General features: G+C 40.5%; 1 protein-coding gene across 3 annotated transcripts in view; it reads right to left on the bottom strand.

Moving 5' to 3' along the window:
• The window catches only part of LOC131139687 (C-Jun-amino-terminal kinase-interacting protein 1-like), a 39,384-nt gene that overhangs the window by 8,914 nt on the left and 11,939 nt on the right, over positions 1-18,531 (bottom strand). For all 3 annotated transcript variants that reach the window (XM_058089509.1, XM_058089510.1, XM_058089511.1), the window contains exons 2-6: positions 17,464-17,575; positions 11,131-11,376; positions 6,704-6,785; positions 3,574-4,710; positions 1,183-1,258 (exon numbers count right to left, since the gene is read on the bottom strand). In XM_058089509.1, coding sequence (XP_057945492.1) covers positions 1,183-1,258; positions 3,574-4,710; positions 6,704-6,785; positions 11,131-11,376; positions 17,464-17,575 — 1,653 coding nt within the window. The remainder of the gene's footprint in view (positions 1-1,182; positions 1,259-3,573; positions 4,711-6,703; positions 6,786-11,130; positions 11,377-17,463; positions 17,576-18,531) is intronic.

The raw sequence follows: 18,531 nt of genomic DNA, 5'->3' as shown, positions 1-18,531 counted from the left end.
TTAACAATACATTCACTGCATTTTTTAAATTAATTTTCTCCGACAAATCCATCACAGTCCTCATCTTCTGTATCTGCATTGAAAAGCTGGGCAATTTCTCCATCAAACACGCCAGGTTCCCTCTCATCATTGTTGGAGTCAGTCTTGTTGCCAGGTGGCCGTTCAGCAATGATGCCAGTTTTCGCAAAAGCTCAGACAACGGCAAATACCTCAGCCCAAGCAGCATAACTCGTTCCGTGCTGCCTCCCAGTCTTAGTAAAGGTGTGTCCGCCATCTTTCATCTTATCAGCTCTGATGCCGCTCGCAACTTCACTTTGAACGCCGTGTTTACACCAATGTCCAGCAGTTGGAGTTCTTTTGTTTATCCTCTTGGAATGATGGCAAGCTCGGAATTCATTGGGTCACTTTGTTTTTCACAACAGCGGGGAGATGGGCGCAATGTTGTTTTGCAGCATACCGGTAGTATACCTACCGGAGGCGTGGCGGAGGTTAAGCGTACGTACTGTACGTATTACATATTGTTCTCTGATTGGTTTATCGCTGCTTGCGTACGTATTACGTCTCTGTGTCAGTGGGAAATGGTCCGACAGTCAATCAAGCGGAGTGCCTTATTGTGTGTTGTGGGCAACAAACAACTCTGAGCCTTTAGTTTAAGGGACCTTTATCTTTTTTTCCTTCCAGTTTGGCCCATTCCTTCAATCATGTTGTTATTTAAAACTTTTCTGAGGATTGAAAATTTAGCAATATTGTTACATAACATAAGAAGGCCACAAGGAATAATCACACAAAGTGGTCTGGAATAGTCAAACCACCTTTCGTGATAAGAAAAACAAAGGATTGACATTTGTTAGGCAATTGTCACCCCCTGGATCAAGAGGCCGTGGTAGTTGTGTAAGCACATTTATAAGGGATATTTCAGCGTCCTGCCAAATCAAATGTTTGAGATAATCTGGATTATCGGTTGGTTTTCTTATCCTGTCTGATTCAATGAAAAAGCAAGTTTCGTGCTCTGCGAAAGGCATTGTTTCCTTAATAGAGATTGTTTACATGTTTACGTATTGAAAATTCATCTTCCCTCCTGTATCAGTGGCAAGTAAAATGTATTTAAATGTAAACCTGTTTTTAAAAGGTATGAAGATAAACATACTGTACAGTATTTGTGGGCCAATGCATCCCTCTTACCTGTAGACGGCTCTATGACTCTGATCCCGTTCCTCTCCATTTATGAGGCAGGAAAACAACCCAAAAGATTCTGCACCTAAAACAACAAAAACACAAAAAAGACAAGAGCATGTCAGTCTCATGGAGATTCATCACATCAAAATCTAATAGCTACACATTTGTAATTACTACTTTGTGCTGTATAGTCTAATTACATATAATATACAGTACTAATTACACACAGTATACAGTACTGTAGTTATTCAGGCGTCCCTCTTTAATGAAGCATGAAACAGATGACTTGTGTATTTCTACCCACATTCCCCAGGGACATCGGCATGCCTCGGATAAACAAACCACTGGAGAGTTTCTAATGAGGGTGTAGGACATATGGAAACATCTGGGTGGACAAACATGTACTGTCATTGTGCTGCAATGAGTTTTTATTTCTGAACATGCACCTGCACCTACATGGAGGAATGTTATCTTTGCTCTGGAAAAACAAATCATGTTATTAACAGAGCCTTTTTTCATTGTTGGATTGTTGGATGGATAAAATGTAAGAGTGACCGATAAAGATGCATCTACTGAATGTTGGCATTTCAACAAATGGAAAAGGCATTAATTTTCCTGCTGGCATTTAATTCCTGAACTACCCCCACCCCCACTCCCACCCCCACTCCCCAAACCTGCTTAAAGAAAAATAATACCAATCCATTCATGGAAAAGTATTTGCAACACCTTGGTCAAATGATTTTGCATTAGATTCATGAAAAATTCAGATTTGCATGGGAAAGGTTAATCCGCAGTCATTTAAGGTCTTAATACCTCTACCGCATTATTTCAACAGAGACTTAAGCTTTTTGAACCATGACATGAGTTGGGCTAGACAGCATTACACACAATTGTCTGCAGTGTGGATGTGCTGCTTCAGGGCTTTATAATAAATAAATATACTTTACTATGGCTCGGATGCAGCCACTCAAACAATGACTATAACCACATACACACTCGGTATCTTTATCACAGATTAATATTTAAAATTATTTGCCGTGTGTGCGCATGGTGTATTACATGAAAACGTGTGTCCTCCATCCTTTCATCCTTGTTGTTTTTCCAAGGGGTCTTAATTTAATTATTAATTTCATGTAAACAATGCTGCCCTGTGATTGGCTGGCGACCAGTCCAGGGTGTACCCCGCCTCTTGCCCGAAGACAGCTGGGATAGGCTCCAGCACCCCCGCGACCCTTGTGAGGAAAAAACGGTAGAAAATGAATGAATGAATGTAAACAATGCAATAAGCAACCATCTTAAGTTGCTTCCCAGTAGCCTACAGTTGACAGCGTGGTCCGTATGTGGGTTTGTCGCCATAAGTATTTGATTTGAACAAATGAAGATGTGCATACAGTAAACCTCGGATATATCGGACTCGGATATATCGGAAATTCGCTCACAACGGACAGATAAAAAAGAACCAATTTTTCTGTAATGCATTTCCAATAAAAATTCATTGCATATATCAGATTTTTTATAACGGATTTCGCCTATTTCGGACAAAATCTCCAGTCCCGTTCCAATGCATTTCCATTAAAATTCCCTCGCATATATCGGATGGCCGCATTGTGGCGCTCCGATTCGCCGAATCGTGACAGGCCGCTATACGACGTCATTTGCAGCGTTTGCAGCGTTGCCTGCGCGTCCAGGTACATTGGAAACATAGTCAAGGAAGTGCCTTTTTATAATGGATAAAATCCGATTTACGCATATACCGGATATAAATCCGATATATGCGTAAAACGGACATTTTCCGGTATACGCATATAACAGATTTTGCTTATATCGGACAAAACCAGTGGGAAAAATTGAATCCGATATATCCGAGGTTTACTGTATTTATGTTGTCCATTGAATAACTGGGCACTACAGTTGGTGCATTTTCTGGAAGATATGAGGAAATTACCAATCTTAGGGTCCTATAATTCTGGAATCACACATCGTGGAATTGGAGAATAAAAACATAATTTACTGTTAAATGCAGAATCTCATGGATATACTATGAATGAAATGGATATTTTTCAGGATGAAATATATATATATATAAAAAATTGACAAATACATTTTTTGACCCAAAAAACATCTAATTTGGGATTCTGTGAATGCTGAATTGCAAATGCACGGGGAGCTTATCCAAGCTGTCTTTGGGCGAGAGGCGAGGTACACCCTGGACTGGTCGCCAGCCAATCACAGGGCACATATAGACAAACAACCATTCACACTCACATTCATACATATGGACAATTTGGAGTCGCCATTAAACCGAACATGTTTTTGGAATGTGGGAGGAAACCGGAGTACCCAGTGTACAATGTGTTGTGACGTTTAAATAGTGAAGCCCACAAGACGTTGACTTACTTGATGAGCTAGAGCGTCCGTTCATGAAGACATTCAGGAACTTCTTGGAGAAATGCAGGTCGACGTCCGGCGTAGAGTCTCCAGACAGACAAGCCGTGGCCTCTCGTCTCACTCCGCCCAAGCGGGTGCAATCGTCCTCCTCATCCTCCTCCTCGTACTCTTCCCCGATGGCAGACTCATAGGGTGAGGAGACACAGTTGTCATAGACGGTGGCCGAGTCGCTGTCGTCGCTATAACCTTGGTAGCACTGCCGCAAACTAACAAGTTCCAGTTGCGCATGCTCGTCGACCACCAGTGTGTATTTGACCGAGTCGTATGAGAGGCCGCTGGCGTCAGAACTCATGGAAGTTCGTAGAAAACCAGCTCTGCTGCTGCCGCCGTCCACCTTTCCTCCCACCTTCCTCATTCTTCCATCCAGAATTATTCTATCCACATCCTCATCCTCCCCGCAGTAGCTGTCATCTGTTGCGTCGACGTACTCTACTGATGAACCAGCTCTCAACATTGCCCCTGCACCGATTCCTGACGCCTTCAAACTGAGGTCCAGTGCTATGGAAGAATGAGCCGAGAGCGCCATGCTCGGTGGCGTAATGAGTGATTCTACACAGGAAGCGTAAGAAGGTGGGGGGATGTACACTTCTTCCTCTTCGTAAATAGAGGGGTTGGTCCGATCTGGTAGTGGCTGGTAAGGAGGTGGGCCTTCTGTATCAGAGCTAATAGACATGCGGCCCTGCTCAGTCTGCTGTGAAAGGAAAGGACGGTCCTGTGTGCAAGGAGGCTCCACGGGCTCAGAAGAACGCTGTACTGGTGTTAGATAAATCTCCTCTGTGGGCTCCAGATGAGTGTCTGAGTGGTACTGGATCCTCTCCCGGTGGTGGCCACCTCCATCTACCTTTCCCGCTGGATAGAGAGGAGCTGGTTTGTAATTCTGGGGCGGCGGTGGCGGCGCAGGTGGCTTCTCCTGAAACTTTGGCCGCGTCACTGCCGCTGTTGTACCGCTTTGCGAACGTCCACTTGTGTGTGTGTGCCTGCAGGGGGCGTCGGTGGAGGTTCCTCTGTCTTTGGTCTGTGCGCCACCACTCTGTACTTTGTCCTCGTCGCTCAGGCAGTTGTGCTCACGTGGAGGAGTCAGTTCACCTAGAAGATAGGTAAAGACACACAGTAACACAAGGTTGGACATGCCAACACAAATCAACAAGCTGACAAACGCATGAGTTGATAAACATGACGCAGACATGACCGACAACAGAAGAGCATAAGCGTGAAGGCAGACATCACATGTCACCATAAAATGGAGGGAAGAGAGAGGATGATAGAAAAGTATAAATGGTTAGGTAACATATGTCAGGATTATTCAGCTAAATCCCCATTACTCATCAAACTCAAAGTACGTCAAAGGGATGCTGATTGACAGGTTATGTCATAATCCAATGCACATCCAAGAAGCACAGTCACAGGGATTTTACTGGGCATGGTACGCTGACATCAAGAGCCAAAAATCAGCAAATAACAGGTGATTGTTGTCATGGAGATGAACATTTAAGGGCTAAAAGGACAACGCTGAGGCATCACAGTTCAACTTCAGGTCTTCTTATATAGCAAGGGGTCGGGAACCTTTTTGGCTACGAGAGCCATGAAGGCCAGATATTTTAAAATGTGTATCTCTGAGAGCCATATACATTTTTTTAAACATTGAATGCAATAAAATGTGTGCATGTTTATGTAAGACCAACAGTTTTAGATATAATGGGCTCTAATTACGTAGACCAGGCACACTACCCCACGCCAATGGGGTGTGGCCAGCATACTTTCGTGAGCAGCGCAGTGTCCAATAATAAATCAAATACTTGTTGCCATTAATACAACTTCTGCTGCTGCATGGTTTTGCACCGTACTCCGTATATTTAATTCTTTTGGCCATCTTCGTCAGAAGGCTTGCTTCTGCAGCTTTAGCTATTTGACTAAAGGAGGAAAGTTTACATTTACATGTTGACATCTCAATGACCGAGGTAGACTACCGCATTATCCAGTAATAATCAAGTTTTGGTGTTTGACCTGGAAAATATCATCAGGAAAGATGGATATGGTCGGCCATATTGCAGTAGAAAATAGATGGACGAATTAAAATGCATAAGAATGTTTTGATTTTTAATATTATTTTTAACAGTGATTTATGTGATGTTTACTTTAAAATGTTGCTTGAGAGCCAGATACAGTCATCAAAAGAGCCCAACCTGGCTCCCGAGCCATAGGTTCCCTACCTCTGTTATATAGGATGTTATCCCAAAATGCCACTGAAGTAGGAACTCATTCGCTAAGCACAAAAAGTCTAGGTTTTTAATGTCACATTGTGCATCATGTATTGCATTATTATTATGTATTTCCATAATGCCTCATATTAACTCACTAGCAAGATCTCAAGTGTATTGACTGGTCATATATCTCATCTCGTTCATCATATTATCTACATACTGTATTGTATATAAAAAACTGTTGATTTTGTTAATACTTGGGTTGTTTATATTGTTTATTTTTCTATATTGTGTATTTTGTACTGCTTAACTGACTCTGTACTCTTGCTGCTGTGCAATGCAAATTTCCCCACTGAGGGACGAATAAAGGCATATCTTATCTTATCTTATTATTATTATTATTATTGAAAACCATAGATTGAATTCATGCTATGACATTGTGTTCCTTTTTCTTGCCAGCTCATTTTCCTTTGAATGTGAACCACACATTTCACAAGGTAAATTAGATAAAAGCATCTGTCATCATGTCAGTAAACGCGCCGTGTGAATAAAAATAGCAGTGTTGACTGTGTTAGAATTATAGTGCTATACATAGATGTGAGAGCTTCATGAGAAAAGTTCCTCTAGTCTGATTTTTGCAAATATTCCGGGATATTATCTGTCTGTTCGTGTTACTGAGGCCAATGCTGTCTCACATGATGTATGTGAGAGCTATAGCAATGACTTGGGACAGCTCACCCCTCGCTGAGCCCCAGGCTGACACACACACACACACACACAGTCGTTCAACAGCCTCATCTCGCTACACTTAACACTCAATGGAGGCTGAACGTTCAAAATACACAAATTAAAAACAAACTCAATCCACAAGAACTCACCTGTCTTGAGAGGTGAGGATGACCCCGAAACTTTCTCCTGCCATGTGTACTTCTTGCCAAATGAGTTGTTGTTTAGTGTGTCCTGTGGGAAAGGAGAGGTAGAGAACACACGAAGGAAGCGGTGAGAAAGGAAAATGAGCTTTGCATCCGGAGACTCCACTTGTTGTCCCTCTCTCACCCAACAACACACACAAAGCTTTTTTTCTGGTAAATATGCACTGAATGAGTCTTTTGTCTGTGAGTAGTGGTGTGAATTTAAAGGGAACCAGACCTTTTCCCCACTGGGGACGTACACACATGCACCAGCAAACAGAGGGGATCTCTTAAAATTGTATTTATATTTGAAAATATGTTCCATTTCCGTACTATCATCTGTACATGGCAGCTAACATGACCTGTCTGTCAATTGTAAAACAATTTTTTAAAAAATGTCTAAGTTGTTTTCCTTTATGGGCAAGTGTAAATTAATAACAATAGCAATAAATATGAACACTACTACAATAAAATAAATATAATAATACTAATAAGACATCATCACAGGGGATTAAAATAAACATCTAAAAACTCATGTGATTAACAAGTTTTGTTAAAAATATAGTTACTTCCTCTGTCCACCCACCAATGATGCATGACTCAGTTCCCATTCTTGTGTACCAGGCGGAGACAGAGCTGTTGTCGTGGTAACGAGAGAAGTGGGAGCATCTTGGCATGGATACAAAAAAACAGTTGCTTGGGGGACATGACGTATACAGTTTGTGTATTAAGATACATAATACAGTACAGGAACACTAAACCTGAACACTTTATTTAGAATAAATGTAAGAGCGCCCTGCAAGCAAAGACAAACATACTTATAAGTGTGTTACAACCAGATGGGAGATTAGCAGGACTCAGCATTAATCCAGATATCATGTTCGACTTTCTGTCTAGTGCATTTACTCAAACAGCCTTAGAGAGGGCAAACAGCAAGATTAAACCTGCCAGGCATGTTTGAGTTAAACAGGAATTTTGCAAATGTTTCTTCACTAGATTAATGACATTTAACAGCGCCAGACATAATACTCATTTCCAAAATACTGCGATGCAAAATGCCACTGCGGTCATGATCTCCTTTGTTATTCAACCAAATAAGTCTGCCAAATGATTCAGAGTTGAATGTCCAGTTTATATTTTTATTCAGTCACTGACCTGGAAACAGTCACCCAGTTCCCAGCATGTCTCACTGCAACTCTGCAGCACTGAAAAACACTACCACGCTCATTTTTATCTTACGTAATCACTTCAGCTAAAGCGCTTCTTCAACATGGGTTCCTGTATTTGTTTCCATTGTTAAGCTACAATTAATGGATATTATAACTTGAATAAATGAGTTATACATGAATTAATGTAATAAAAAACTGTAAGATGGTGTAAATTTTCCCACATGATATTGCTGAATAACAAAACAAAATATTACAATTACATCACACGGCTACCAAATGGAATGAAAAACAACATTAGAAATGTAAAATAAAATAAAATAGATAAAATATACAAATAAAAATAAATAATAATAATTATATAAATAATATAAAATAGACAGAAAATGTGGCCAAACAAGAAGTTCAACACCGTCACGTGTATCCGTTGTATCCACGGTATAGCCGTCGCCACTGTGCTGCAACAATGAAATCCCAGTGGTGAAACGCTAGTTCCGGATGGCTGACGAATAAAACAACGCTACGGTAAGATGCTCACAATTTTTTACAATTGCCACCCATCGTATTTTAAACCGCCTATGTTGTATAGGTTCTGTGGAAAAGTTACTTGTTTGTTTGCGCCATGAACTCCTATTGCGGAAATGTGATTTCTCATTTACTTGTTTGTTGATTTATTAATATGACCAAGTGACCAGTGGCGTCCTTGGCATCAACTTTTTGTTGTGTTACCTTGATTTCGGCTGCTATATTTTTGAAATAATTGTCTCTGTTTATTGTATGTTTAACGGTTGCAAACCCCTGAACTGAGCTAATGAATTAACTTTTACCAACGAGACTCAAGGAACTCTCGACCTCCATCAAAGTATTACTTTGTTTCTTAAAAAATAAACAAAAAACAGCAACTTCAGTGAAAGCTGTGGTTTTGTGTTTATTAAATAATTTTTACTGTCTGTTTAATTCTCATGTAGTTGTATTTTGTTCCACTTACCCCTATTCCAAAAAGATATCACATACTATTTCACTTACTTTGTTTGCCTGCTTCGTGCACACCAGTTAGACACACTTAAAGTTTTTTCTTATGCATATAGTGAAATGGCATTTTATGTAAAAATATCTCGAAAAATAACCACCAGGTACACTATGTACGTACAATGTCAATTTAAGAAATAAAAATGCTTGATTATCTATAAAAGTAAACCAACTCGTCATTCATTATTTAGTTTCATTAATTATTTTTACATTTTTTTATTGTGAATTTATTATTGTTTTTTAACCAATGTTAATGATGTTTTTTTCCGATTACTTGATTAATGGAAATATTAAACAACAATAACTAAACAACTGCAACAGAGCTCATTTGTAATTTAACAAGAAAAAGCCATAATTGTCCAAGCATAACATTGTTTATAATAACATCATATTATTATGAGAAAAACTACCATAATTTTAATAGAATTATTAAAGGGGAAAAAGGGTGATTTTTTTCATGATTCATGATATGAGACTCAAAACAAAATAAAGCTGGGGAAAAAATCATATACATAAAGATATTATGAGAATAATGACAAAATTACAAGAAAAAATAAATCAATTTTACAAGCATAAAGTCGTAATACTCTATGAGGAGGAAAAATAATGTACTTTTAGCAGCATAATATTAAAATACTTAAATTAAAGAAATTAAAAAATATATATATTTGGTACTATTTTTTCTATGCATTGCCGAGTTAAGCGTCCAGGAGGTCAAAGTAAAAATACAGGAGACAGGATGTCAAGCAATTATTCCCTTTATAGTTTCTAGTCCTGACAGCTCGAACAAAGACAGGATACTCAGAACAATCGTACAGCAGCATCGCCAGTCATTTTTCCACCTCAGGGAATGTGGACAGACTTAGACGTTGACAAATGTAGCACAGTGGATCATGTTGACAGCCTGGAGGAGTGGGTGTACAATCAGCCACCAGATATACACATCATCATGTAGGCCTTCCATAGGGGCATGAATAAAGTCTACTAAATGTCACAAATACCCTGTAAATATATATGTATATATGTATATATATATATAGGGGTGGAGCCAAACACGAATACGGAATTCAGCACGAATAATTACTTTTTCACGAATAATTTGTTTTTATTGTTTAAATATGTTTAAACAATATATTTGTATTCGGGTACAATTAAAATATCATATCAGAAAGCTGTGTTTCTTTGTGAGAACGCAGTGCATGCCCATATCAGCCAAATGTAGCGTTTCCTTTCGAGCATTGCAAGCATGTAAACAGCGGAGCGGGGGAAGTTTAGAAATAAGGAAATCAGCCCCTCTGTGACATCACAAAGAAACAGTCTTACCACGCCTTTTCAAACCGAGCGTTTTCAGCCTTCCCAAACTTCTTTCAGAACTCACTTCCCCATACGTTAACCTCATTATCTGAAACTTTGGCATCATTTAACACGAGAATACAACATTCTAACTACATGTATAGGTCAGAAAAGTGGAAAAAGCATAATAGGTCCAATTTAAGCAATGAGGGTGCACATTGGTACAGGCTGAGAGAATATTTATTCGATGGTTTGCTCACAATGGGCCACTAATACCATATTACATTTATTAGTGCATTGTAAATTGGTTCCAATTTAATTTTCCAGACTTTATATAAAGAAATCAACTATTGGACCTCTTTGCTGGCTAACACTGTGGATGAGACATGTAGGAGCGATAACGCCTGATAAAATTACCAGCCTTTTGAACTTAATTGAACTATTCTTGGAACACCTGAAAGTGAAAACTTGCACTCCCAATTGCCAGTCCATCCCTGTGCACAAGTGACCCTTTGACTAACTCACAATCTGGCCACTGTTAAGATCCATTCCCGACTGACAAATAACCTGAGTCACATCCACTCAAACAGGCATGTACTGTATGTTATAATGTACCCACAATATCATAACACCATGCACTGTAATGATAGACATCATAACACAAGCTCCCAACACATTTCCACATCAAACACCACATCACGAGTAACAGCACCAGAAAATAAGACAAACACGAGCAGGAATAAATCTTGCCCAATGAACACAGCCTCTCAAATAAAATCCAAAGAAAATGGATTCCAAACAAATATGACCATCCGTCCAATGCTTGAAGTTGAACACTAACTCATCTTCACAAAAGCTGTGTGTGTATGTGTGTGTGTGTGTGTATAAGATTAATCTACACTCTACCTGTGTGCGTGGCACAATTGGAAAGAGGTTAAGGGTTGTAGGTCTCTTGGGCCGGTAGGTATCCATGGTAACCGGTATTGTCGGGTCCTTGGTGACCAGCGGAGGTGCGATGGAGGCCTCTTTGTCACCGCGGTAACCGTCAGCACCGTCAATGAGGTCCAAATGTAGCATTTCAGCCTGGAGCTGACCAACGGCGCCAAGCTCTGCCCTCCCCGGCCTGCTATTGGTCCCTCGTCTCACATGGCCCTGCAGGGATTGGAAGATACATCCTGTCAGTTGTAGCCAAGATAGAGAAACAGAGAGCACGATGGAGAGATAGAGACTGCGTGGATGAGATGAGGAGACTGAAGCGGCCAATTAGAAGCTTCTCTCGCTGTAGCTTGCAGCACTCTCACTGCCAGGGCTGAGCAGCTTAGAGCCCAAAGACAGCTGAGGATATTCTATGGTCAGGATGGACTCCCCCCTTCCTCTTCTCTACTAATCAGTGTCCAGCAGCACAGCTCTGCTTTATTTTCTTCAACATACACAGACGGGGCACGCTGATGCTCCTCACTTAGGTGCCAGTTGCTACCCAGCACTTTTAAGCCCTGATCATATTAGCTTTTCGGCAGTGAAGGATGTACTGTATCAGTCCCTCCACATAGACTATATTTACTATTACTATGCTATATTATATACTATAACAAATATACAAACATACTATAACAAGGGTGAAACAGTAAGTATTTTGTGTAAGTCATGGAGGAAAGCGCTTTAACCAAACAAAAATGTTTTTTTCTACTTACTCAAGTAATTGAAAAATTACTTGATAAAATTAAACCAATTAAACCATGACCAAACATGAACATATATCATATAATAATATATAATAAATCTATATTGATAATAATGCTGACAGTATCTTCCCATGTTTTGATGATTTAACAAACATTATGATTATAACATTATAACGTGGACTGCACAGCGTTTGGACACAGGTCTCACATTTAGGAGACTCTCTGTGTAGAGTTTTTATGTTCTCCCTGTGCATGCATGGGTTTTCTCCGGGTACTCCTGGTTTCCTCCCACATTCCAAAAACATGCTAGGTTAATTGGTTAAATTGTCCATAGGTATGAATGTGAGTGTGAATGGTTGTTTGTCTATATGTGCCCTGTGATTGGCTGGCGACCAGTCCATGGTGTACCCCGCCTCTTGCCCAAGGAAAGCTGGTATAGGCTCCAGCACCCCCGGGACCTACGTGAGGATAAGCAGTAGAACATGAATGAATGAATATTATAATATTCTAATTATTATGATGATAACTTCTTAAGTCGGCGAATCGAGGGTCACAGGGGTATGCTGGAGCCTATACGAGCTGTCTTTGGGCAAGAGGCGGGGTACACCCTGGACTGGTCGCCAGCCAATCGCAGGGCACATATAAACAAACAACCATTCACACTCACATTCATTCCTATGGAGTCGCCAATTAACCTAACATGCATATTTTCTTTTTGGAATGTTGGAGGAAACCAGGAGTACCTGGAGAAAACCCATGGACGCATGGGGAGAACATGCAAACTCCACACAAAGATGAGGAGAATCGAACCCAGGTCTTCCCGATCTCCTGACTGTGTGCCTACATGCTATCCACTCGGCCACCATATGGCCATTTTATTGAAATGTATGCAATATATAACAATATAACAATGATTGCTTCTGTAAAACTGGAACCGGTTTAAATCCTGAGAAGGCTCATTTTCTTACCTTTCAACAATTTCCAAGTGAACATCAATATCTGCTAATTGAACAGACTTCTGCTCTTGTGTTTTATGGCCTGTATTTACAACTGGCCCCTTTAAAAGAGCACCGCTCTGTTGCTAGGAGACAAGTGACGATGAAGAGGTGGAAAAGAAACACATGCTGCCGGCGCCCTGACGACACAGCAATACTGTGATGCTCAGGGCTCATCCAATCAGAGAAGCTGAAAAAGGGGAAATCTCACAATCACCCTGGGTTGCTATGACACAGTCTAAACCCATGACTCACAAATGAAATAAAATAAAGAATTAGATGTGGTTAAAAACATACTTTCCATTTTATGAATATATAATTTTCAGCTGTCTTGTATAGATTGCAGCAGAAAATCATTTCAGTAACTTCGTCATATAACATCAATGATTAAACACCCATAGTGCATGATAAGCATAAATAAACACCATCTCAGTGAAGGATGCGTAATAGCATCAGAAACACACGGGACTTGTCTGATTTGGTTTATATTTATGAGGCGGCATCCTCTCGGTTACCATGAGTGGGTGAGATGACGCGAGCTGTATCCATGGGGGCAGTGTGCACCACCACTCGGTGTGTTTGCAGCTCAGACACATACAGAAGGGGAATGCACAGTAGTTACAATTGCATGTAAAATACATTCAATTGAGCTTCTATTTGTTTCTATCATCAGGTAATGTATTTGGCCATTACACTGAAATCCGGCCCATCCTATCACAACAAAGAACTGTTAATCAAATCAACTGATTCCCTCACTCACCGACACCCACACACAGAAACACTAATTCATGTTGTCACTTCATACCAAGGACCAACATCATCCTTATATTGCACTGTGAGCCTGAGCAACTCCACATTAACCCTGCATGACGGTGATCACATTCAGATTGATACATAGATTGGCTTTCACTGTGCATCCATGAGGGAGGCCACTTTGTTGTGCTGTTTGTTCTAATTAAGCTGAATTATGCAAAAATTATTCAAATAACTTACACGAAAATATGACTATTAATCTACTAAAGCAGACCCATCCCGTTTGGGTTGCTGAATGGTCCCTCTGTGGTGCAGTCCATTATTGACAAGACAAGCCGCTTCCTGAAACCCTTTGGGAGGATGAGCTCAATGATGAGGTCACCACTGTGGGCCAATGTGTCGACACTGAAAGGTCTCTACTCAGGTCACAACTCCTTTCACTCCCAGGATCCTGAAACTGTACCAGTCCTTCATGTATTATTAAAAAAGCCTGGGCCTTCAATTGTTGTTAGAATGCTGAAATATGACTGGAAGAAGCAGAACACCTGTCTCAGCCAGGGATATTGATTCACTTGTACTCAGCCTGATGTTTTATGACTAATCAATTTATGTGTATGCTCTCTGCACCTCTTGATCGACCTGAGAATCACTTGGTTGTAGGGCAACTTCCTTTCTGTATCCTGAATTTCAGATGGCATAAACACAGGCAAAAAATTAGAGTAGCAAAAAAGAACACTATTCTGTTAGTAAGACACTTTTTCCAGCTATGTTACATCATATTGTGCTCATACGGCACCACTCAGGGGATGCAAAAGCTAAGCTATTTGTCATTGTTGCTGCTATCCTACAATGATAATCAGATGCACCTGCAGTGCACCCTGACTAACTTGACTAAGCTAAATCATGTCTGAACACATTTCTTCAATTTCAAATGTAATGACTCGTGTCTTTGTAAACAGATAATGTACATATGTTACATACAACATGAAGTATGCATAATGTTTACTATCACAAGTAGAAATGGCACCATTGCACACATAATCAGTAACGGTGCCTCATATCTCTGCTAAATTAATAGTTACTACCGCTACCATTGAAATTGACAAAAAATGCAATATAATAACTCGTGAACACGTTTCTCCGTCACTGTCCACACCAACAATACACAACTTCCTCACTATGACCACCAGATTAAGATTATTGTCAACATTGGGGATGTCCCAATGCCGAATTGATATCAGATATCGGGCTGATTTTGGGAAAAAGACAATGTCAGATTATAATCGACTAAATCTCAGATACTGGCACTCGGATACAAGCAGTCAAATCCAGACTCTGCCCCAGCACGTCACAGCGACCATATATGCGTGATCACCATGTGATGACAACAACAGTGTTTGCTAACATGCTAAATAGGAGCAGGAGTGATGTCAACCATGTGGCAGTAAAAAGACATTGCAGGTGAGTGCAAAACTTGTCATGCCAATCACAGGGCACATATAGACAAACAACCATTCACACTCACATTCATACCTATGGACAATTTGGAGTCGCCAATTAACCTAACATGTTTTTGGAATGTGGGAGGAAACCGGAGTACCAGGAGAAAACCCACGCAATGCACGGGGAGAACATGCAAACTCCACACAGAGATGGCCAAGGGTGGAATTGAACCCTGGTCTCCCAGCTGTGAGGTCTGCGCGCTAACCACTAGACCGCCATGAGAAGTTCAATGTTTAAAAATGTTTTTTTGTTAAAAATAACACAATTAACGGAATAAAATAATTAAAATACCTTTCTTCTGTCCAACTTAATGTATGTAAAATTTACTCTCAATGTCTCATTTCAGTTGCAAAATGGGACCATTTAGTCAGAGGAAAAAAGACATGCGTGCAGATGGCAACATGTCAAGGACGGCAAATTATTTAGTTCATTTTCATATATTGTGCAATTAATTTATTTATTGGTTATCATCCCTGGCCTACGCTACACTAACAACATTTTGCCCAACCCAGACCTTCCTAGTCACTGGCCTCCAGAATAAGATGGTAGTAAGAAAAAAATACCCATACAAAGTGACTGTGAGTGACTCTCATTTTTGCATTGTCATCATCATCCTCTTAAATGTGAATATAACCCAAATGCTCATCTGCTAGCATAAATGACTCAGGGGCAGAAAAAGCCTTCAACCCTCTAGTTGCCTTGGTTACAGGAGCAGAAATGGGTTGTATAGCTGGTGGAGGAGGAGGTGATGATGGGTTCAGAGGGAACAGAGCTGCAGAGATCTGACAGCATAATACATTCACCTCTGTGTATTCTCTCTGTCCCTCTCTCTCTCTCCAACATAATTTTTTTTGATGTGCAGGAGTGGCTCATGGAGCCCAAAGCCTGCACTGGCATCCTTCACTGAAATAATGAACAAACCATAAACTTCTAAGCATTAATTATTAAGTTGGACAGGATGCAGTGCGGGTTACATATGCTCATCACACACACTTCACTTTTTACCAGATGTCTCTTTTTACAGTCAGTCAATCAGATTTCATTGCCCCTGGCATCTTTCTGCTACTGGCAAAACAACTCAGCAAGGAACATCACATCCCTCGACTGAGCTCAGATTTGGACTGAATATGCAACTTAACTGTAGCGTTTTTATATTGTGCATAAAAATAAACACGGGCAATGAAAATGGGCATAAAGTACAACAAAAGCTTCTGGTGGAGGAGGAGAGAACAGAGCTGTTGAGATCTGATGGCATAATACATTCATCTCTGTGTATTCTCTCGGATAATGAGGTTTGCGCATTTGGTAGTGGGCACTGAAAGAAGTTTTGGATGGGTGAAAACCTTCGGTTTCAGAGGGAATTGTAAAACTGTTCCTTTGTGATGTCACTGAGGAGCAGGCTTCCTTATGGGCGTGGCTGTAGGCGCGATACACTCTCTGCCCTCCCCCAAGCTCTGCTTCCCCCGCCCTCCACCAAGCTCTGCTTCTCTGTTTACAGAGGCAAGCTCAAACAGAAGTTATTGGAGCAAGATAGCAATATACAAGGGACTGTTTTTGTGACCATGAATGTGAAATATGTTGCAAACTGTTGCTGTGGTTTGAGAGAACCATGGTACTCACTGTCTACAACACGGTAGTCCTGCAAAAAAACACAATGACTACATTCCCACTACCAATGTTGTGCCAAGGTTTGTCTGCAGCTCGTAAACGTGGCGCCCTCATGTTCCGCTTCTGAGGTCCACAGTGCCTCTGAGTGTGTCCGACAATGACTATTCCCGCCGGCGAGGTTGGAGGAGCACCACGGGTGACTATTCTTTGAGTTCATACACGGTAAGTCAGGGGTCTCCAACAAGTAGCTCATGAGCATCATCAGCATGACCAACAATATTGTTTGGCTTTTCTAATAAACCTCAGTGAGTCAGGTCGCTTATCCAATAAAAGAGCCAGTAAAAGTCCATCCAATAAAAAAAACTTTTCAGGTACGACTAATCATTTGACATCGTTATAAATTTGTGGTGTGATTTAGAATATTCTTCTTTTTTTTTTTAAACACACTCTCTTCAACATATTAGCAATTTATTGATGACCCCAGAAATAAGTGTAAGTGGTTACAATGACACTTCCCATGCAAGCAACCTGCACCAGGACACAGCAGTCCAGACACAGTGAGGGCGAACTATTGCTGTAAGCTACAGAACATAAGTACGATTTTATCCGGTCTTGAAAATACAGTAGATCGGCAGCCAATCACAATCCGATCTTTAGAATTGGGACACCCCCAGTAAAAATGTGCTGATCTTACTTACCTTTACATCCGGGGCATTGCAGTTAAGGCTCATTCCACGCTCATCTGTGATCTCTGTAATTTCTGACAGGTCATCATCTTCAAACTCACCCAGGCTGATGTCATGGGTCAACCTGGTTAGGGTAAAAATACAAGGAAAAGGGAATAGATTAGAGAAAAATTATTACTTTTCTGGTCAGGACTGTTCTGACATATACTGTTGCTAGAACAAACAATGGCTTGTTCCCAGGTTTCAAGGTTGTAAATCTTTAAATCAGGCAATGCATCGTGGAAGGGATACTAAGCAGAAAGTTAATATTCTTAGAACTCCAAAAAACCAATGAACTAAGGCTGCAACTAACGATCAGTGGAATAGTTGATTAGGACCTAGACAGACCAAAACAAGATGAACCAAGCACAAGCACTTTCCAAAGTCAAAGCTGATGTGTGTGATTATCTTGTTTAAAACCCAAAAATAGTAGGTCTGCTTTCATGTATAAGTAAGGGAAAAAAAAAATATATATATATATATATATACATATATATGTATATATGGTTTTTAATTATCAATTAAACATTGTATCATATAGCCCTACAATGGGGCTGCGAGCAGATCGGATTAGGACATTAACAATGCATTAACGGACGTTTCCTGCAAACATGGGCACGGAAGTTCCTGCAAACATGGGCCTGGGCATACTTTTTCCATCAAGCTCAAAAAATAGTAGTTAGTATGGTCAGCTTTTGAAAAAATGTCTCATTGGCACTGACAAATAAGTAAGTAGCCTAGGCAGGTTTTACCCGGTTCCCTATTCATGCACTGGAAGAATTGTGGCCCAGAAATGTTGTAATTCAGCCACATGGGGGGGAGTGAGCTTCCAGCATGAATATCTTGCCCTGTCATGCTGCAGCATCTCATCTGAACAGGATTCAGGTCAGGGCATTGACTAGGCCACTCCAAAGTCTTCATTTTGTTTTCCTTCAGTCGTTCAGAGGTGGACTTGCTTGTGTTTGGATCATTATCCTGCTGCAGAACCCAAGTTGGTTTCAGCTTGAGGTCACCAACAGATGGCTGGACATTCTTATATTT

The sequence above is a fragment of the Doryrhamphus excisus genome, chromosome 12 (genome assembly GCF_030265055.1).
Source record: "Doryrhamphus excisus isolate RoL2022-K1 chromosome 12, RoL_Dexc_1.0, whole genome shotgun sequence".
Classification (NCBI taxonomy): Eukaryota; Metazoa; Chordata; class Actinopteri; order Syngnathiformes; family Syngnathidae; genus Doryrhamphus; species Doryrhamphus excisus.
The sequence above is the reverse complement of the archived record's forward strand: the minus strand, read 5'-3'. Positions and strand labels throughout refer to the sequence as shown.